This window comes from Hylobates moloch, unplaced genomic scaffold (genome assembly GCF_009828535.3).
Source record: "Hylobates moloch isolate HMO894 unplaced genomic scaffold, HMol_V3 SCAFFOLD_3, whole genome shotgun sequence".
Taxonomy (NCBI): Eukaryota; Metazoa; Chordata; class Mammalia; order Primates; family Hylobatidae; genus Hylobates; species Hylobates moloch.
The window spans coordinates 165,973,744-165,996,600 of NW_026652278.1; the positions used below are offsets into that span (position 1 = coordinate 165,973,744).

A 22,857-nucleotide genomic window follows, 5' to 3' on the forward strand; every position below is an offset into this window, starting at 1 on the left:
CCTACACTGTTCTTAAAATGATAGCTTTCTCCCCTAAATTAGAAAGAACATTAAACATAAGATAGCATAGAAAAAACAGCTGAAATTCTAAAGTTTGAAGACAATATCGTACATGTACATTTATTAATGACTGTTGATTAAAAAGATGATTTTGAAGGAAAAATGCTGCTGAGAAAGCACGCGCACAACTTCTGTAGAGTTGTCATACAGAGAGTTAATCAGAAGTTAGGGAGACAAACCAAGTTAAACAACCTATTTCTTGATTTCTAATTGCAATACCCACGTCTGCATAAGGGATTAGTAAAATTACAGTACAGATCAAGTTCCCCAAATCATTTTTAAAAGAAACGATCAATACTAAATATTAGCAGCTAAAACATCATCGATTTTTGTGGCTTTAGAACTTTCACACACTTGAGAGCTCCAAAAGAGGAAAAAAGCAAAGAAAATTAACACAATTGCTCATTGGAAGATTGCCCGTATTTTCTAGTATGTACAAAACAAAGAGTATCTCATGTTCTATCATCTTCCTTCCTCAAGTTTTTAGGGAATATTAAGTAAAACCAATAATCAGTGCTAAGAGATGCATCACTGTGACATACTGCAATTGTCAGGACTGATCATGCTGAGACTTTGCTGTTTTTTTCTTTGGGTCTAAAAAACTTACTTATATACTCTCTTTTAAGCATCCAAATATGATGATTCCTTTTGGGTTTAATATATCACTGTGGAAATAAATCTCAAAGTAGCAATTTTTTGCAACACTGATCAGAAATCCAAATGTTACTTAAAACTTAAATATATACAAAACACAGCCATATACATATTCATCTTCAGAGAATATAAAAAAGGTTAAATAAAAATAGATAATAAAATTTCAGATACAGAAAGTGCCACTTCAACAGAAATTTATTTTTGTGTTTATTTTACAAAAAGACTTTAGAACACATGAGGAACACTAGATGATGATAGTGAGCAGCCTTTTCAGCCTTTCTTTCTTTCTTCTTTAAATACAGATGTTGACAGAAAAGATGGATTAGATGCAGTCCACTTTTTCCTCAGTTGGCTGATTTTTTTCGGAATTATAAACCATGAAACTAAACTGAGTAAATGTTGAAAGTTTATTGCAAGCAGCACCTGGGGCCAAAAATGAGAAAGACATTTGGTTAACTATAGGATGCACATATTTATAATCAATATAGATATGGCTTATTTGACTAGACACTAGCTACTGTAGACCTTATGTCTAAGGCACATGGAAATACACTAGTGTCATCCTCCTCAGAACTGAGCAGTGAACAGTCCATGAAAGGAACGAGGTAGCTGGTAAGCTATCTCTTTGAACTTCAGAAAACTGGCTGATTTTTGTTGTTGTTGTTGATCTATACACATGCTGTCACTGCTACGATTATTTAACTGTTCTTACATGTTTTTCTTAGAAAAAATGATTCAGGCACATCCCCCACATTTTATTTCTCTAGCCACTAGAACATTCTCATCATTCATTCATAACCCGATACCCCACCATTGCTCCCTATTCTTCTACTCTCGCAGGAAGAGTCAAGAGTAATTTGTCAAGATGCTTTGTCTAATCAAGTTCATCTTCTCATGCTCAAACTCCTGGGGGAGGGTCCTCTTCGGTCATTAAATAGAAGAAACTAGTCACCTGTAAATTCATCCACAATTATATAATTATCGTTTTTTTTCATTCTGTTAAATCCAACTTTGAGCTTTCTAATAAGGTTTATTTCTTAAGAGGGAGTCAATAAAACTGCCTTATTTGATACATAAAGCTTTTCCCCTTCATAATTTTTATTGAATTTTGTGTCTTAGTGCTTAAAAAAGAATAAAGCATTTCCTCAAACAAGTTTTTCAAATATAGAACTGTGAGAAGTAAAAGATCAAAGAACAATAATAAGCAAGTCCAACCTAATAAGTCATATTGATCAGTAAGCTGTGTATCTTCCCCATCTGAAAATTCACTAATGAGAATCAGCAGTGGCTGATCTTAAAATGCTTTGAAACTGTGATAGGCTCATAGGCTCATATGGAGAGTAAATGAAGCGAAAGACAAGCCTCAAACAGTGCAAAAATAATTCTGCTAACCTCTTTGGTTTACTAATTAGTAATACATTTTGTTCTTTGGAGCCCCGAGAAGATCTAAATGGCTGAGGTATTTAAATAATGAATAGAAAAGAAATAGGGAAGATAATTTATTCTTGTCTATTTTTAATTAGTATAAACATTTGACTAGATTAGCCTATGTCAACATGTACTGGAGCTGAAGCTAAACTTCATTTAAGACACATGTGAAAGATAAGAACTACTAGTCAGAGATTGGGTCGTAACCACCAGCAGTCAATCAAGAGGCTTTTAGGTATATTTTTAACGCTGTGGGTCTTGACAGATCATCAGTTAACACTTATTCAATGCCCACTTAAGGAGTCTCTTTTTCTACTGAATATAGTGTGTTGTACACAACAATATTTAAAAAGTGTATGTTTTATAAATATTTGGAAGTTCACACAAATACGAAATCCAAACACAACTTACCATAACTTCCAGTCACATTGGCACATATAATAGCCCCAAAGAATTCTGGAAAATACTTCTGGATTCTTGAAATCACTTTTTGGCAAGCTATGGTTGGATCTTCTCCTCTTCTCATGTATTCTACAGCTTGGTAGCTGATTGAAACAGAGGTGAAACCTTAGTGTCACAGAATAAATACTAACTCCAAATTGGGTTACTTGAAGTTAGAAATTAAAACCACCAAAATTGCCACATGTGATAGAATACACATAAATGAACAGGAGTGGGTTACTTCTGTTAAAGCATCCACAAAGCAAGTCAACTTTGATACAGTATCTATCTTTTCAACTAATCCACCCATTAATTTCAGATATGGAACATTATTTTTGGCTCTGGCTGAATAACTGTAAGTAGTAATGGCCAGAAGTCAAAAAGAATACAGAGTTTCAATGAGAAAAACAGCTACAATCAAAGGGGAAAGTAGTGTGCATGGGCACAACATCTAGCTAGGGTGGTTAAAGGTACACGATGACTGCACTTCCTACTTTTACCATCAATTATCACAGCTCCCTTACTCAGTAGCTTTACATCAATTATCTAAATAGATCGTAAGTATTCTCATCTGGAAAGCAGGGTGAGAAATACTACTTTATTTCACAGGACTATGATTACTTAACTTGAATGATTATCGTTATCAAAATAATAGGCAACAAGTTTGTATGCAGTTTCTAAGAAGCTCTTGTGCACAGAAATTCAGGTTACACAATACAAAAATTATGTTTTTTTTTTTTTTCTTGAGACAGAGTCTCACTCTTGTTGCCCAGGCTGGAGTGCAGTGGCACCATCTTGGTTCACTGCAACCTCTGTCTCCCAGGTTCAAGCGATTCTCCTACCTCCCCGAGTAGCTGGGACTATAGACTTGTACCACCATGCCCAGCTAAATTTCTTGTATTTTTAGTAGAAACGGTCAGGAGTTCGAGACCATGTTGGCCAGGCTGGTCTCGAACTCCTGACCTCAGGTGATCCATCTGCCTCAGTCTCCCAAAGTGCTGGGATTACAGTCATGAGCCATGGCACCCAGGCTCAAAAATTATTTTCTATCTTAAAAGAAAAAAATATCTTCTTCAAAGGTCTCTAAAATTCACAAACTAAGAAGTCATACCTTGGTAGGAAGCGCATCAATATATCACCATTCCCAGTGGCTGCGGCTGCCCCTGCAGTATCGTCAGCATAGGCTCCAGCTCCAGGTATTGGTGAGTCTCCTACACGGCTTTGAGAGGGTATTAACAATTGAGGGCAGGAAATCGAGTGCAAAACACATTAAGTGATAAGCTATTCCAAATAAGGGATAGTTCCACTTAGCCTCTGATACCGTTTTAAGTAAATTCTTCATCAGAACAAAGACAGAACAGGTTTCCATTAGTTTTTCAACTAAGGTTTTCACAAACCTACATTAATTATGTAAGAAGTTGTTATCACACGTGGAGTGTAAAACAGTTGAACTCATAGTAACAGAGACTAAAATGGTGGTTACTGGAGGCTGGGGGAGGGGGAACTGGCGAGATACGGGTCAAAGGACACAGAATTCCAGTTAGGCAGGAGGGTAAGTTCCAGAGGCCTACTGCGGATCATGCTGACTAAGCTTAATAACAATAGAGTGCATATTTGAAAACTGCAAAGTAGATTTTTTTTTTTTTTTTGAGATGGAGTTTTGCTCTGTCACCCAGCTAGAGTGCAATGGCATGATCTTGGCTCACTGCAACCTCTGCCTCCAGGGTTCAAGCAATTCTCCCTGCCTCAGCCTGCTGAGTAGCTGGGACTACAGACACGAACCACCAACCTCGGCTAATTTTTTGTATTTTTTTCTCTTTTTTAGTAGAGATGAGGTTTCACCATGTTGGCCAGGCTGGTCTCGAACTCCTGACCTTAGGTGATCCGCCTGCCTTGGCCTTCCAAAGAGCTGGGATTACAGGCGTGAGCCACCGTGCCCAGCCGAAAACTGCTAAGTAGATTTTAAGCGTTCTCACCATAATAAAATAGGTCTGTGAGATAATAAGTTAAATAGCTTGATTTAGCCATTCTACAACATATACATACATCAAAATATCATGTTGTACACCACAAATACACATAATTTTCATTGTCATTAAAATTAATTTTTTAAAAGAACTTGTTATCAGCCAGGTATACACCAGGATGGCATAGATTTACAGTGACTATTATTACCATCCTTTATCATCTAATTTCCAGATGACTGCAACATGTTCAAAATTCCTTTCCTTTATCTATAATCTATTTCTGCTTCCTATGTAATATGTCAAACTTTTACCAGATTTTTTTATAGTAAGAAATTTTTAATGCTTTTCTATTTCAAAATTAAATCCAGAATGCCTTAACCTGACTTAAGACTCCTTAAATCTGGCTCCAGTCTTCCCTTGTAGTCTTATCTTCCAATACCACTTCCCCTACCCCAAAATACACACACCCCCCCACACCCCTTCTTCCCTAGCCAGTGGGAGCCCTGAACACACACACACACCCACAAACACCACCAGTGGGAGCCCTGAGCGCACACACACACACACCCACACACCTTCTTTCCACACCAGTAGTTCTGAACACACACACACACACACACACACACACACACACCCCTTCTTTCCAAGCCAGTGGGAGTTCTAAACACACGCACACATACACACACACCCCAGTGGGAGCCCTGCACACACACATACACCCACACACAACTTTCCCAGCCAGTAGGAGCGCTGAACCTGAACTACCATGACTCAGGGGTCAGCTCCAAGCATCACTTTACTGGTGTTCCTAACTACCCCAGCTTAAAGTGATCACCTCTGCCACCTCTAAACCCTACAACACTGGCTGTGACTCCCTCTCCTGTGGCACTCAGCAGAGAGTACTGCATTTTCTTTCACACTCATTCATCGCAGCTGTGAGAATAGGGCTGTGCTTTGCAACCCCCATAGCACCTGGCATATATTGCTCTGCATTCAATGTATATTTGAGAGCTCTGTTCTTTTGGAAATACTAACCCATGTATTTTGAATTTTATACCATTTGTAGATGTACCAGCAGCAATACGTCCTGTCTTATGGATTACAACCATGCCTAGAAGTTAAAAAAAAAAAAATCACTGTAGGTGTATAAAGTTTACCTCAAATATAACCAAATAATTGAGCATCTGGTAATAACTGCTGTGGTCTGAATGTTTGTGTTCCCCCAAATTCGCGTCAACATCCTATTCCACAAGGTGATGGTATCAAGAGGTGAGGCCTTTGGGAGCTCATTAGGTCATGAGGACAGAGCCCCCATGAATGGAATTCATGCGCTTATAAATGAGGCCCCAGAGAGCTTCCCCGCCCCTTCCACCATGTGAGGACACAGCAAGAAGATGCCATCCATGAGAAAGGAAACAGGAAACAAGCCGTCTCCAAACTCTGAACCTGCCAGTGCCTTGATCTTGAACTTCCCAGCCTCCCAAACAGTGAGAAATAAATTTCTGTTGTTTATAAGCCATCCAGTCTGGGTATTTTGTTAATTGCCATTGTAATGGGCAATTAACATTATTATTAACAGGTGGGGCCTTTAAGAGGTGATTAGGCTGAAAGGGCTTAATGCCATTATCGCAGGGAGTGGGTTCCTGATATAAACAATGAGTTCTACCCGATTTCCTGTCTCATTCTCTTGACTTCCACCTTGGGATGGCTCTTGCCAGATGCCAGCACCCTGTTCTTGAACTTCTCAGGCTCCAGAACTGTGAGCCAAATAAACTTTTGTTTATAAATTACCCAGTCTGTGGTAGTCTGTTATAGCAGCGAAAAACAAACTAAGACATAGACTAATGTAAATTTTCAACATTATAACTTGAAAAAAGTTATTTAAGGTCACTAAAATACAGCAACATAAAACTGCCAAAAAATGAAATATCAAATAAAGATTTAAAAATACACAAGTGAACAGTCATTGGGTTTTAAGTGTCTTGCATAAATAATTTACCAAATTTTATACAGATGCTAAGACAAGATGGCTCTATCTATAGAGAGGCACACTTAACTGGCAGTTAAAACAATCAAAATCAACTTCTGGTAGAAGAATAGGGAAGAGCTACAGGAAGATAATTAACTAATCCATAAAAACTGCACAAAAGGCAAATTACCAATAGTGTCATGACCACGATCATCTTCTATTTCTTTATGGATAGGAATATCCTGCTTTAAGATACCAGGTGGTTTGTAGGGTCCACAGTATTTTGAGGGATCTGGTATAACATTCTGTAAACAAGATTTAAGTTTTATTTCTTACAAACGGTATTTTAGAAATTGCCAAGAAATTATGTACAATCACTAAACACTAGCAAGAAACCAAAAAAAGACATCTGGTAACTTAAAGATAAGAATTAAAAGCTAAGAAATCACTAAGTCTTACATAAAAACAAATAAGTAATTTTACTGAATATCCATTCTAGTCTAAGAATTAAATAATATAGGTGAGGTATCTATATTGCATGACATAAGTCCCTAATTTCTCTCTTCATATACACCTAAAATTCTCAACACAATAGTAGATACAAAGTTTTTAAAAATTAGATATTAATCCTTAAACAAATTAGATACACACTGGAACTTTAAATTTCAGAAATTTGTTCCTTGGCCAAAGAATTCTGAGATTTAAAGTAAAATATGTTTTAAAAGCTTTTATTGTTTTTTCAAAGCTAGGTTTATGTGAATATGTTCTAAGTTGTGCTGTAAGATTCCTTTATAAATCTTAAAGGCTCAAGAATATAATGCAAACTCATAAATTTAGGTTGTGTATGTAGACTGGTATTAAAGCAAGAAACCTATTCCTATTCCTCACGTCTTACACATCAGTGCACTAGGTGCCTCCCCTAACTTCGTTTTATGATTAGCCTCTCTCAAGTGCTAACCCAAGCGACTTCTGACTTGATGGCTACTCAAAAGTAATTAGGACTTAGGGAAGAAATATATGAGAGACTAAGATATTCCACAGAAGGACCCTGTATGGCAAAGGCAAACTGATTTATGCCGAAAGTCCCATTAAAGAAAAATTATTCCACTGGTAACATACTAGACATGTAATATTACATGTCCTCAAGTCAAGAACAAGATACTGGATATACTGCACATAAAATCTAAGAAATATTTTAGACTCATAGTTTCCAAACTGATTTTTTAGACTTAGTTACAAAGAAATACAAGCAGAGCAGCCCTGATTGAGGCAGCCACCTCCACATGGCAGAAACTTCAGTTTGAAAACTATTGCAAGAGACCAGTAGCTCTCCCCGCTGGATATGCATCCGATGCAGCTAGAGGTGTTTCAGGCACTTCCATACCTGGAGAATCAACTAAAACCACTGGTTCTAATGTACAGCCAGGATGCTAACCAGCACCCTAGACAACAGGCAGGCAACAGTGAGCAGAAAAGATGTCACTGAATATTTTCAATTAACTTATTTTTTTAAATTAAATGTGTGCATACCCTCCAATAATTTGGCTGGCAATTCTGAGCAAGCCAATCTGAATGAAGAGCTTGAGAAGCACTGGTAGATAAGTCTTCATTGATAAACCCCATACTTTGAGCAAATTTGGTGGCTGGAGATTGGAAAAAAGGAAAGTGTAAATTATTCAAGTATTGTCTTTTCAACAAAAATTTATGTACTAGAGGCATTCTGGGTCAGCAGCATCTTAATTGAGCTACACAAAGACTTTCAAAGGAATATTCACACATGAACAGTTTGAAGGGACTCAATTTTTAGACCTTCAATTTCCTTATGCCCTTCCTAAAACTGATCCACTTAAAACCATTGGGGTACGCATTATAAGAGTTCTCATCCTGGCCGGGCGCGGTGGCTCACACCTGTAATCCCAGCACTTTGGGAGGCTGAGGCAGGTGGATCATGAAGTCAAGAGATTGAGACCATCCTGGCCAACATGGTCAAACTCCGTCTCTACTAAAAATACAAAAATTAGCTGGGCGTGGTGGCGTGTGCCTGTAATCCCAGCTACTTGGGAGGCTGAGGTAGGAGAATCACTTGAACCCAGGAGGCAGAGATTGCAGGGAGCCGAGATCGCGCCATTGCACTCCAGCCTGGGTGACAAGAGTGAAACTCCGTCTCAAAAAAAAAAGAGTTCCCTTCCCACCTCGCCTCCTCCACAATTTTCCTCCTTCCACTTCACAAAAGAAAAGGCAAACTTCTCACCAATACTGAGTCTTAGAATTGCACTGAAACTAGACTGCAATGCCCACGTATAAAAAAAAACTTTGAGACACCAAAGGAACAACTGAATTCCAATGAATGGGTAGCAGATGCTTTTACTTGTCAGGTAGTTTCTAATTCTGTAGATGCTACAAAATTGAGGGAAGCCTACTGGAGTTGTTAGATTGATAGATTATTAACAATAAATTTTGACTACAGGTCACTGTATGGTTTTTGGTCTATAACTTGGAAGGTGTTCAAATAATAGACCCCACCACAGCAAAACTTCCATTCCCTTCTTCTTAGAGATGAAGAACTAAAGAGATTTAGAAGTTACTCATCCAGTTAAATAGATATTAAGTAAAACAGCTGGAATTTGAACTTAGGTCTGCTTTTATCCATGATTTTGTACTATTTTTCAGCGAAAACTATAGTCAAAAGACTAGAAACAATTTCAGTGTAGTTAAAAAAATACCTGACTCTCCTACTAAAAGTGTGTGTGTTGTATGTTCCAGTACTTTCCGTGCCACACCAATAGCATTTTTAATTCGTCTAAGATCTCCTACTGCGCCTACATCCATAGTGGTGCTGCAAGAAAATAGAATGCAGTTAGGAATTAAGGAGTTTTCAGAGGTTCATAGATTAAAAACATTGCTTTTCTCCAATCAATAGTGTTTTGCAGTTAAACTCCACCATCTTAACACAGAAGTGACAGCACATCCATGAAGTTCATATAGATTTCCACAATCAGACAAAATTAAGGAAAAAAATAGAAAATCAACTTGCCATATACCACAACAGCACTAATATTCTCAGTTTCTCCAAGCTAATTTTAAATATGGCTTTTGAAAGGGGCCTGAAGGCTTCAGGTCAGGCAAACCACAGCATTTGTGGACAGCAGATAAACGATTGTTTACAAGGTCAGAGACATAGTTTTTTAGCTTGGCATTCTCCCAGTTCTAAGGACACTACCCATCTCTCCATGTGATATTTCTATTACTCTGATTTTTTTTTTTTTCAATTGAGAGGGAAACTGTTTAGAAAGGTCAAGTATAATAAGCTAGGGGTTTTGATCTGTGACAAAACTCATGCATTCTTTCATCTTGCTCTCAGAAGACCACAAGTCTAAATGTAACTCAACATAATAAACAGGACCTAAACGGTGTTCTTACCCATCCATGATCATGGCATCTAGTGTGGTTTCTCCAAGTTCATCAGGACTTCCTCCAAAGCCTACAGAGCCGTCACACTGCTCTCTCTCACACATGGCACAGCCGCTCTCCACTGCATCCAGGGCGGAGCCACCAGATGCTAATGCCTTCCTTGCTGTTAATCAAATCCCAATAACGCTTGTTTATATTTATATATATTTTTTCAATGCCAAATGCAACAAACCAACTCCATTTTAACAACTTTTTCACATTTACTGAGTTAAGCTGATTTTTTAACACATTAGTTTATCAAGTGCTACAAAGGAGTCAGAGTGAAGAGTCAAAATTATTTAGCTAGTTATCAGAAGAACTCAAAAAACTGGCTATTGGTGCAAGATGAAGGTTTTTTTTTTTCACTTACTAATATCTATCTCTTCGATGTGTGAGAAACGAAATCAGTATCCCCTCCTGTATTTATTTATTTATTTTTTGAGACGGAGTCTCGCTCTGTCGCCCAGGCTGGAGTGCAGTGGCGCAATCTCGGCTCACTGCAAGCTCCGCCTCCCGGGTTCACGCCATTCTCCTGCCTCAGCCTCCCGAGTAGCTGGGACTACAGGCGCCCGCCACCACGCCCGGCTAATTTTTTTTTGTATTTTTAGTAGAGACGGGGTTTCACCGTGGTCTCGATCTTCTGACCTCGTGATCCGCCCGCCTCGGCCTCCCAAAGTGCTGGGATTACAAGCGTGAGCCACCGCACCCGGCCCCCTCCTTTATTTTAAAAGGTACAATCGAAACTACTAAAAGGCAGTTAAATAAAAAATCCACTAAACCGCAGCCTTCTTCACACATTTCTTCTGCATCATTAGATTAAAATATGCATAATACGTGTATTGAGGTTAACACCTATCCCAGGAAGTCTTAATAACACTGAACAGCAAACAATTACAACGTGGACTTCATATGGATTAGTTCATTGAGTCTTCATAACAGCTTCTGTGGTAGGTACTGTACAATCACGACCCTCATTTTAAAGAAAAGGAAACAGAGCCACAGGTCAGGCAGTTAGTTTAAGGTCACACAGCTGGTAAGTAGCAGAGCCAGGATCCCATACATTTGGGGGTGTGGGGGAAGGGTCTTTGATGGACAATTTCTTTCCTGGTAACAACAGAATTCTTGAAGAGTAGGTGCTCTTGTTGGTAAACACTTTAAGCATCACTACAGCACCTACAGGCTTGAAAGTGTATTTACGCAAGTTCCCTCTTTCCATACAGGCAACTTAAACACAGAACTGTCCCCCGCTCAGGCTGATGCAATTTCTTTTCGTCTCATTATCGCCGGGAGTATCTTTTTCACAGCCTGTTTCTTCATTTTCTCTGAATTGTATGCACTGCCTATAACACAGAAATGTAGCTCCACCAAATTCTGGAGCCACTTCTGCCCCAGAAAGTTAATACGTTAGCAACCTCAGATGGAGGAAGAGCGGTCTGAAAATGACTCTTCTGGTCATTAAGCAAATGAAAGAAACAAGCATAGTACAATGCGAAAATGCCAAGATAATGGTACGTAAAGGCTATTAACAAGACACAGAAGGCAGGAACCTAACTCACTCTGGGCACGAGGGCAGATAAGTCAGTGAACACTTCCCGGAAGAGGTGATACCTTAGCTTAGTGGTACTCAACCCCGTCTGCAAATCGAAATCACCTAGGGAGCTTTTTAAAGAAAAACAGTTGCCCTGGTTCCAGCAGTTAGATCACAATCACAGGAGGTGGGCCCCGGCAGGATGATTTTTGAGAAGCTCCGCAGATAGTGTTAATGTACAGCAAATGTTGAAACCTTGAATTCTAGGTGGCAAGTAAAGCATGACAACGCATAGCAAAAAAAGCAAATGGGAAAAGAGTAGGCTATGGCTGGGAAACTATTAGTCGTCTACAAAATTGCGAAGAAGTGAAGGATTAGAAACGAGAGGTGGAGACGTACACAGCCCGTGAAAAGACTGTCAGGCAGAAAAGCGTAGGTGCTACTTGATTAAAGCACAAAGGCCGTAACTATGGTCAGCAGCAGGGTGGAAAATACATTGCGCTGGGGGCTGCATGAAGGGAGGACCTAAAATGCAACAGTGATAGGTGGGCAGGATGCAGTAAAGGCCACTTCCAAGAGACTGAGCGGCGCTGGAGACTCAGGAAGGCCTAGAGGGCGGGACCCCGAGGCCCGGCCCAGCCCGGCGCTCGTCCGTCCTCCCTGCCCGGTGACTGCAGCGGGGCGGGCTAGTCCTCCCCACCCGCAAGCTCCCGCGGTGCAGCCACCCGCCCAGGCCGCCAACCCGCACCTGCTTCGGTTGCATTCTTAAAAGGCCAAGTGTTGAGGACCAGGGGCAGAGGGCTGGAGCAGCGCACTAGGGCCTGGCAGAGCAGAAACGGAACGAGAAGCAAAGGCAAGTTCGACTTCCGCGCCATCCCTGAGCGCCGAAGAGACCAGCGCGAGAAAAGTCCCGGCAGCCAGCGATCGCCGAACAATTAATCCCCAGTGCCCCGCCCGCCTAGCAGCCACGCTCGCTCTCTCCGGGGTGCGCTCAGGCCTCCCTCAACTCTCGCGAGACGAGGCGTCCCTGGGCCCGCTGGAGACTTAGGTCACGGGGTGCTGAGCTGTTCCCTGCGCTAAGGTGCTTCTTCCTAAGTGCTGTGGTGATTTTTAAAATAGCCAAACAAGTTGCTGCTTTTCCTGTTGTTAAAATAGATTTAGCTTGATATTGGGAATTTAATATAAAATTATTCAACTGTGGGTTGCAGGGCCCCAGGAACTTTAGCTGATCGTTGTGTACTGTGGATTTGGTTCTTTTACTGCCTTTTTAATTTAAAGTTGAAGTTGAAAAGTTTGTCAAACTCAGTATATTCTTGGGGATCCCAGGCCTCGGAGATATGCAGTAGTTATTGAGTGTAGGTGAGGCGTGTTTGCTTAGGACCGGATTCATTTTAGATTTTTTTTCCATTCATAGCGTCCGTCATTTTCGCACCACAGCTTTTTGTAGCACTTCCTCTCATTATAAATCCCTGAGCTGGAAGAAAAACAGAAACAGCCTATGTACCCTCTACCTAGCACACTGAAGTGCAGCTTCCTGCACCTCCAGGGCAAGAAGACTACCTCCATTCCTTTTTAAATGTATTTTTACCTTCCTGCCTGGCACTAAAAAGTGCTAAATAAATGAATAAAAGGAGGAATGGGGACTTTAAGTGCGTGGTGGAGGCTGCTCAGTTTTATTGCTGGGCAGACGTGCGAACATGAACTAATAATCCCTTTGGGCGTCTGGAATGCCTGCCCGTGTTGCCAAGGCAAGACATATAATCAGATAATTTTTAAAAGCATCTATAAATCTATACAAACTTTAAAAATATGAACTAGGCCAGGCGCGACGGCTCACGCCTGTAATTCCGGCACTTTGGGATGCTGAGGCGGGTGGATCACGAGGTCAGGAGTTCGAGACCAGCCTGGCCAACATAGTGAAATCCCATCTCTACTAAAAATACAAAAATTAGCCGGGCGTGGTGGTGCATGCCTGTAGTCCCAGCCACTTGGGAGGCTGAGGCAGAATTGCTTGAACCCGGGAGGTGGAGATTGCGCTAAACCGAAATCGTGCCATTTCACTCCAGCCTGGGCAACAGAGCGAGACTCTGTCTCAAAAATAAATAAATAAATGTAAAAATGTAAACCAGGTAGGAGTTGTGAGACTTACAAAACCTTCAAGGCTCTTATTGATTGCTAGGAAATTAAATACATAATTTAAAGAACATAAGATAGCCCAGAAGTATCATCCCGCTGGGGAAGTGTTATTTAAAAGGTACAATAAAGAGAAATTTTCTAAGTTCCTTTCATGGGGTTTGGAAAAGGAACAAGTCATCTCTGCTGGAGTAATCAGCATAACCCAATGGCAGGTGAAACTGGAAACGGGTGAAACAGGGTAAGAAAGCAAGAAAAACATACATTGTCCTCTGAGTAAATTTTCCTTAGCTCCTGGGCTTAGTATTTTTATGCAGCCTCAAGGAATTAGGACATGCCTTTAGCAAAAATTGTAAAATACAGTACATGGACAATTGGTCTTAGTACCCCACTGATCTCTCTAGCCTCTTCCTGTTTTTTAAGGTATTTGTGTTTCTTCTGGTGGAAAGAGCCTGATCCGTTACCTCCTACTATGTCTAATTCTCCAAAATTCTTTTTTCTTAAATAAAAATTCCTGTCAGAGAAACAGCTAAATTACACTATAGTGGGAATGGCTGATAGAAGGTCTCAATATATCAACTTTTCCATGGATATTTGTATGTATGTATGTATGTATGTATGTATGTATGTATGTATTTTTTGAGATGGAGTCTTGCTCTATCGCCCAGGCTGGAGTTCAGTGGTGTAATCTCAGCTCACTGCAACCTCCACCTCCTGCATTCAAGAGATTTTCTTGCCCCAGTCTCCTGGGTAGCTGGGATTGCTACTGCCCACCACCATGCCTGGCTAATTTTTGTATTTTTAGTAGAGACAGGTTTTGCCATTTTGCCCAGGTTGGTCTTGAACTCCTGACCTCAGGTGATCAACCGCCCCCCGCCCCCCGACCTCCCAAAATGCTGGGATTACAGGTGTGAGCCACCGTGCCCGGCCGGATATTTGTATTTAAATAACTAATATGCAATCCCTAAAGAATCTACCCGATTCAGTGTCTTCTTAGTGGCTACTAAAATACCCACTGGATCGACTGTCCAGTTTGCCTAAACTGTAGCTATTTCTTAAAGAAGTTAAATTCGTCTGGATATTTGGTTCCTTCTGGAGTAGTTTTCCTTTGACTAACACTTGAAGAATAATTTTCATTTTAGTCCTAGGAGTAACCTTCTGTTACTCTCACTTAGGTGCTCTTTTGGGCCTAAATATAATTAGATCCTTCGCCTTTGTTTTGAGGTAAATCTAAACAAAAGGGAACACCTGTTAACAGGTAGCGATGCCGCACGAAAGTGCTGGGAAGGGAATGCTGGGAAGGGAAGGGCGTGGTCCTTTAAATGATACGGAAGGGGGACGGGAAGTGCTGGGTAGAGGAGGGCGTGGTCCCCAGCTAGGGCTTCTTCCCTGGGCCTGTGCCCACCTAGGTGAAGACAGGCATTTTTGTTTTCCTGCCCGAATGTTGCATTTCCCAAGACCACCCTGGCCTGCCATGCTCTCATCCTGTGCCTATAAAAACCCCGAGACCCTGGCGGGCAGACACACAAGCAGCTGGACTTTGAGAGGATCATATCGGCAGAGAATACAGGGGCGGCTGGATGTCGAAAAGAACGCACCAGCATAGGAGCACACCGGCATGCTGGCAGGCCCTTGACCAGCGGAAGAATGCAGAGTTTGTCCGGGGAGGTCAGAGAGGAGTCAGGCCGCCATACCTGACTCCAGGAGAAAACCGTCTCCCTTCTGGTTCCCTCGTCTGCCGAGAGCTACTTCCACTCAATAAAACTTTCCACTCATTCTTCAAGCCCACGTGCGATCCAGTTCTTCTGGTACACCAAGGTAAGAACCCGGGATACAGAAAGCCCTCTGTCTTTTCGATAAGGCAGGGGTCTAATTGAGCTAACACAAGCCGCCTACGGACGTTAAACTAAAAGAGCACCCTGTAACACATGCCCACTGGGGCTTCAGCTGTGAACATTCACACCTAGACACTGCTGTGGGGTCGGAGCCTCACAGTCTGCCTGTCTGTATGCCCCTATAGAGGTTTGAGCAGCAGGGCACTGAGAAAGCGAGCCACGCCCCCATCACACGCCCTGCAAGGGGGACAAGGGAACTTTTCCTGTTTCAGTAGCAGACCGTAAAATAAATGCTCCTCAGTTTTTCCAGCATCCTCTCCAATTTTTCATTCTTTTAAATCATTATACACAAGGGCAGAGATATTTAGTGTTACTGATAAATCAAAGGAACTATTTGTAAAATTATTTAAATTTATAATGCATTTCACAATTTTGTTTGGCAAAATGTTTCTGTTCCTAAATAGAGCTTACTTATAACTAGCAATACTTCCAGAGGATTTTCAAGACTTAGATTTTAAAACTTAGGGTGTGGCCAGGCCCGGTGGCTCATGTCATGGCACTTTGGGAGGCTGAGGTGGGTGGATGGCTTGAGCCCAGGAGTTTGAGACCAGCCTGGGCAACATAGCGAGATTCCTGTCTCCGTTAAAAAAAAATAAAAAAAACAAACAGGTGACTACATATCAACTGTGGTTAACTCATGTAAGCTTCCTAAGCCATGCTTTTCTCGTCTATAAGATGGAGATAATAATAGTATTCTTTCTTCTTTTACAAAGCTTTGTGAATGAGGTAGATGTGGGAGAATGGTGGAATACCAGGCAAATTAAATAAAATTCTCTTATTCTGATTTGCCATTCCCAAGTATCTATAATTGATGTCAAGGAGGCAGTCCGGAAACATACAAGGCAGTAAAAAGAAACCAATTTGATCAATTTGAGATACAGAAATTTCCACAGGAAGAATAAAGAGTTGGCCCAATACCTATAATGCATTTGAAAGTAATCACTTAGAATTTCCTTGAATATATTAAATGAGAATTAAAAATAATGTTTTTAGTTTACTTGGAGCTGCCTGAAATTTGGTTTAAATGCTTATAAAGATGGTGCATGGCAGGACTGTGAGATTTCTGGATGTCTTAAAAACAGCACCCTTAAGTCTTAACAAGGGGAAAGCCTCAAATGGAATCTTAAGTGATGTTGCAAATAGAGCCTTTGCGTGTGTGTGTGTGTGTGTGTGTGCGCGCGTGCGTGTGTGTGTGTGTGTGTGTGTTGGAGGTGGGTGGAGGAGTTTCAGACAGCTGCAGGCTCTCTTATTTCCTCTAAGCTTCATGGCTTTCAATTTATCAGTCTCAGAAGGATGAAGAGTTGAGTCCCTCCTGATAGCATTTGAAGCTGTGGTTCCACAGAGGATTTAATGCTGTAGTTGCAGGGAGTCTAGGTATTTCAATTCTGAGGCTTAAAAAACTAAGCCATCCCCTCCGGCTTTTGCACTGATGCAGTGAAATCCATTTGAGAAACATGTCCATGTTTTGCTACTTGTTCAAAGCTGTAAGCGTGACTTGGCATTGAAATGATAATTTCTTTTTCAAAACTCCCCACTGAACTATTACCTAGGTTATCTAAATATAGGCTATTTACTTGATTGGCATTTGCTCTTGTCAGTTGATAAACTGTAAGTAATGATTTTTGCTGATGTTAGAGCATTGTGGTACTGTGTTTCTAATTTAAATCAATGTCTACATTAATCTGGGAACATTTGATGTTACTACCTGATTGTACATTCTGGATGTAATTAGAGTCATTATACAGAAATAAGTGTCATCTTCTTATTCTCTAAATGAGAAAAGAGAGCATTCTTCTTTTCTGAAATAATTTTTCTGGGTCATGCCCCCAAAACCATTTGTCAAATCAATAGCAGATTCTAATCACAAACTTTTTTGACTTTTTAACCTTTAAAAGTCATCTTAGTGACTTATAAAGACCAAGATTGTGCAGTAGAATGTGGGCCTATTAAGTTATTTCTTATCAAAATAAATTATGTACAACATATTTTCAATGTGTAATTGTAATACTGGGCCACTGCTGTGATATAGTTTTCATAACAAGGACATAGTAGACTATTAAACATGGTGGATCTTGCTTTTTGTGACAGTTGTTTGTAACATTATGATGTCGTCATAAATGTGATCCTTTACAATAGTAAAGCCTTAGGGCAACAGAGTAGATGTCAGGATGTCTTCCTACCACTTAAAAAATGACTTTGACATTGTTAAGGTAGCGTGACAGATGGTTTCAATAAAGAAATTCAATAATAAAAGCAAACTTCTAAACTAACAGTGACTTACAGGAAGTACATTATGCATTTAAAATGATACCTACTTGTTGATCATGATAATGACTATTAGAAAACTATCCAAGGCCGGGCGCGGTGGCTCACGCTTGTAATCCCAGCACTTTGGGAGGCCGAGGCGGGCGGATCACGATTTTCTCAATCATTCATATAAAAATATGAAAGGAAAGATTTTCACATAACATAACTTATTTTTTTCACTTTTTGGAAACACTTTTGTGTCCTTCAAATATCGCTGAAATACTCTAGCTCTTGTTGAAAATCACCAGCCTCTTGACATTTTGATACGTATCTGTTTGGTGAAAAATCTTGGTATTATACACACTGTTGTAGAATCTGCTTTTTTATTTAGTATCTCTTTGACTTCTGCATATCATTAAAATTTATGCTTTTTAAAAACCTTCATTGTGCAATGTAAATACAGTAAAGGGCATAAAATGTAAATAAATAGATTAAAGAATTTTGTAGAAAATGAACAGCTATGTAATCACCACTTATATAAACAAATAGAATATTGTCGATACCCCAGAAAACCGCTAAGAACCTCTATAACATGTTCTCTGAAAACTTAAAAAAATTTTAATTTTTTATTTTTATAGATATGGGGTATAAGTGTAGTTGTGTTATATGTATATATTGAGTAATGGTGACGTCTGGGCTTTTAGTGTACCCATCACCCAAACAGTATACATTGCACCCAAAAGGTTGTATTTCATTCCTCACCCCCTCCATCCCTCCTACCTTTTGGAGTCTTCTGTTATTCCACTCTAAATGTCCGTGTGTACTCATTGTTTAGCTCCCACTTACGAATGAAAACATCCAGTTTTTTACTTTCCGTTTCTGAGTTATTTCACTAAGGATAATGGCCTTCAGTTCCATTAACATTGCTGCAAACGACATGATTTCATTCATTTTTATGGATGAGTAGTATTCTATGGTGTGTGTGTGTGTATGTATACATATATCACATTTTTAATCCAGTTGTTTGCTGATGGACATTTAGGTTGATTCCATGACTTTGCTATTGTGAAGAGTGTTGTGATAAACATTTGAGTGCAGGTGTCTTTTTGATAAGATGATTTCTTTCCCTTTGGTTAGATACCCAGTAGTGGGATCGCTGGATCTAAGGGTAGATCTATTTTTAGTTCTTTGAGAAATCTCCATACTGTTTTCCATAGAGATTATACTAATTTACATTCCCACCAACTGTGTATAAGTGTTCCTTTTTCTACACATCCTTGCCAACATCTGTTGCTTCTTGCCTTTTTAGTAATAGCCATTCTGACTGGTATGAGATGGTATCTCATTGTGGTTTTAATTTGCATTTTTCTGATGATTACTGATGTTGAACATTTTTTTCATATCGTTGTTTGCCACTTGTATGTCTTCTTTTGAAAAATATGTGTTCATGTCTTTGCCTACTCTTTAATGGGGTTATTTGTTGTTTTTGTCATTGTATTGTTTGAGTTACTCCTAAATTCTGGATATTAGTCCTTTGCCAGATGAATTGTTTCCAAATATTTTCTCCCATTCTGAAGGTTGTCTCTTTACTCTGTTGATTACTACTTTTGCTCTGCAGAAGCTTGTAGATTTAATTCAGTCCCAGTAGTCTATTTTTGGTTTTGTCACATTTCCTTTTGAGGACTTAGTTGTAAGTTCTTTGCCTAGACCAATGTCCAAAAGAGTTTTTCCTAGATTTTATGATTTTATTCTAGAATTTTTATAGTTTCAGGTCTTAGATATAAGTTGAAGACTTTATTTCTTAAGAACAATTTTTGGTTCACAGCAAAATTGAGCAGAAAGTACAAAATATACCCCTGCCCCCACACATGATAGCTTTCCCACCAGAGTGGCACATTTGTTAACAGTCGGTGAACAAATTGTACACATCATTATCATTCCACATCCATAGTTCATGTATATATTTTTTGAGACAGAGTCTGGCTCTGTCACCCAGGCTGGAGTGCAGTGGTGCAATCTCGGCTCACTGCAAGCTCCGCCTCCCGGGTTCACGCCATTCTCCTGCCTCAGCCTCCCGAGTAGCTGGGACTACAGGCACCTGCCACCACGCCCGGCTAATTTTTTGTACTTTTAGTAGAGAGGAGGTTTCCACATTAGCCAGGATGATCTCGATCTCCTGACCTCATGACCGCTTGCCTCGGCCTCCCAAAGTGCTGGGATTACAGGCGTGAGCCACTGTGCCCGTCCCCATAGTTTCATATTAGGGTTCACACTTGGTATTATACATTCTGTGGGTTTGACAAATGTATACTGGCATATATTCCATTAGAGTATTGCAAGAATCCCCTGCGCCACCTATTCATCCCTCCCTCCCCTCTAACCCATGGCAACCACTGACCTTTTTACTGTCTCCATGGTTTTTGCCTTTCCCGGAATGTCATTTAATTGGAATTGTGCAGTATGGAGCCTTTTTAGATTGGCTTCTTTCACTTTGTAATATGCATTTAAGGTTCCTTCATGTCTTTTCATGGCTTGATAGCTCATTTTGTTTAAGCGCTGAATAATACTCCATTGTCTGGATGTATCACAGTTTATTCATTCTCCTGCTGAAGGACATCTTGGCTGCTTCCAAGTTTTGGGAATTATGAATAAAGCTGCTATAAACATCCATGTGCACCTGGGTGTGGTGGTGCATGTCTGTAATCCTAGCTACTGGGAAGGCTGAGGCATGAGGATTGCTTGAGGCCAGGAGTTAGAGACCAGCCTGAACAATGTAGCTAGACTGTGTTTCAAAAAAAATTTTTTTTAAGTTAACTTTGTGGTGGCAACTGCTGCCTGTAGTCCCAGCTATTAAATGGAAGGCTGAGGCAGGAGGATTGCTCAAGCTCAGGGTTTCAAAACTAGAATGAGCTGTTTGCACCACGGCCCTCCAGCCTGGGGCAACACAATGAGACCTCATCTCTGAAAAAAAATTCCATGTGCAGATACAATGTAATTTTAAAGGACCTATGAAATCTATTTATGATGCACAGAAATTACTTAACCATTGATTTCTGTTGCTTTAAAAATTTTGGCTTTGTATACGAAGAATTTTTTCAGAATTAACCTGTCAGATACTATGTTGAGTTTATATGATAGTCAGTATCAATTAAAATAGCATCATGCTAGATCATGAGTGAAGATCAGTATTAGGAATTCAGGACTCTGACAGAGCAGAGTTAGCTCTGTCTGTTACTAACAATAAGGTTTCTCAAGAGTCAGGGCAGATTTAAAGATTAAGCAGGTCTCCAAATTCAGGACAAATTCAGGGAGTCAGGTGGTTTGAGAGAATGGTATCATAAGAACTCTGATATGAGGAAGCCCCTCATGTATCAGAGGGGCTTGAGACAGTGTCTTGCTCTGTTGCCCAGGCTGGAGTGCAGTGGTGCAATCTTGCCTCAAGATCGAGAGGATTGGCAGTGTATCCTCTGCCTCTTGGGTTCAAGCAACCCTTCCACCTCACCCTGCTGAGCAGCTGGAATCCCAGGTGTGGGCCACCACACCCAGCTAATGTAGCTTCTGTGGAAAAGGCTTTTTGATCCTCCTGTCATCTTTGTAATTCTCTACTAACCACAGAATTGGGTAGCTGTGAAACCACTAACTTTTAATTGCACCCAAAGCTCTGAGGACACTCTGTAGTTTAGGTGCTCTTATTACTGGATGGCCCTTAGAATAAAGGCATGGCAGGCTGGGCGCGGTGGCTCACGCTTGTAATCCCAGCACTTTGGGAGGCCGAGGCGGGCGGATCACGAGGTCAGGAGATCAAGACCACGGTGAAACCCTGTCTCTACTAAAAATACAAAAAAAATTAGCCGGGCGTGGTGGCGGGCGCCTGTAGTCCCAGCTACTCGGAGAGGCTGAGGCAGGAGAATGGCGTGAACCCGGGAGGCTGAGCTTGCAGTGAGCCGAGATTGCGCCACTGCACTCCAGCCTGGGTGACAGAGCGAGACTCCATCTCAAAAAAAAAAAAAAAAAAAAAAAAAAAAAGAAGAAAAAAACGGCTTAAAAAATTTTTTTTTTTTAATGCTGGGTCTCACTGTGTTTCCCAGGCTGGGTGCAGTGGCTATTCAAAGGTACAATTATAGCTCACTGCAGCCTGGAACTCCTGGACTCAAGCGATCCTCCTGCCTCAGCTGTGACTAACAGGTGTGTACCACCGCACCCAACTCATAAATCATTAAACCCCTTGAATTTTATAGGTTTAGAGTTATGATCATTGTAACTGCAATTTTGTATTAGCTTTAAGTGCTTTCGGTTGCAAATAACAGAAAACTTAATGGTGATTTAAAGCGACAAGGCTTTACTTTTTTGCACCTAATAAGAAAGCTGCTGGCATTGGTTCAGTAGCTCTAAACTGTGAGAACTTACTTGCTGCTTTATTTTCACAAGACAGCTACTGTTGCTGCAGACATACATCCACATTCAAGCTGGGGAAAAGGACAAGGACCTGGTATCAGCCACATCTTTCCCTTTTCATCCAGAAAGCAAAAGCCTTCTCAGACACTCCCAGTAGAATACTACTTTATTCTCATCATCAGAATAATGCCACCTGGCCTTTTCAATAAAGTTTCCAGTATTCACAATATTTCTTTCTTTTTTTCAAAAAATTTTGAAGGATCTGGATTTCGCTTCTGGATCAACATAGTATACATTGCGGCCAGGAGCAGTGACTCACACCTGTAATTCCAGCACTTTGGAGGCCAGAGCAGGCAGATCACTTTAGGCCAGGAGTTCGAGACCAGCATGGCCAACATGGTGAAACCCATGTCTTCTAAAAATACAAAAAATTAGCTGGGTGTGGTGGTGCATGCCAGTAATCACAGCTACTCAGGAGGCTGAGGCAGGAGAATTGCTTCAGCCTCTCCTCTCCCCTCCCCTCCCCTTCTCTCCCCTCCTCGCCTTTCCTCTCCTCTCCTCTCCCTTTTCTTTTCAAAAATATTTATTGGCTGCCTACCATGTGTCAGAGGTTGCCGTGAGCTCAGATCAGGCCACTGCACTCCAGTCTAGGCAATAGAGCGAGACTATGTTTCAAAAAACAAACAAAAA

The 22,857-nt window shown here is 40.6% G+C and overlaps 2 protein-coding genes across 4 annotated transcripts in view; one reads left to right on the plus strand and one right to left on the minus strand.

Annotated features, from left to right (window-relative positions):
• Positions 1-891: 891 nt before the first annotated feature.
• Positions 892-12,451, minus strand: AGA (aspartylglucosaminidase). Of its 3 annotated transcripts, none has more exons than XM_032148959.2 (9): positions 12,246-12,451; positions 9,940-10,093; positions 9,243-9,355; positions 8,050-8,162; positions 6,710-6,824; positions 5,586-5,661; positions 3,695-3,802; positions 2,554-2,687; positions 892-1,137 (listed from the first exon to the last, which is right to left on the minus strand). In XM_032148959.2, exons 1-9 carry the CDS (start codon positions 12,370-12,372, stop codon positions 1,037-1,039), a joined length of 1,041 nt encoding a protein of 346 aa, XP_032004850.1. In that variant the 5' UTR covers positions 12,373-12,451; the 3' UTR covers positions 892-1,036. The 3 variants fall into 3 exon arrangements, with proteins under 3 accessions (XP_032004850.1, XP_058292890.1, XP_058292889.1); XM_058436907.1 differs by lacking the exon at positions 12,246-12,451 and adding an exon at positions 11,526-11,604; XM_058436906.1 differs by lacking the exon at positions 892-1,137 and adding an exon at positions 1,452-1,666.
• A 2,565-nt stretch (positions 12,452-15,016) lies between these two features.
• Positions 15,017-22,857, plus strand: part of LOC131382991 (uncharacterized) — a 162,163-nt gene continuing 154,322 nt past the window's right edge. Inside the window, exon 1 of the mRNA XM_058435842.1 lies at positions 15,017-15,448. Within this exon, the coding sequence (XP_058291825.1) occupies positions 15,211-15,448 (238 nt within the window). The 5' untranslated portion in view covers positions 15,017-15,210. The remainder of the gene's footprint in view (positions 15,449-22,857) is intronic.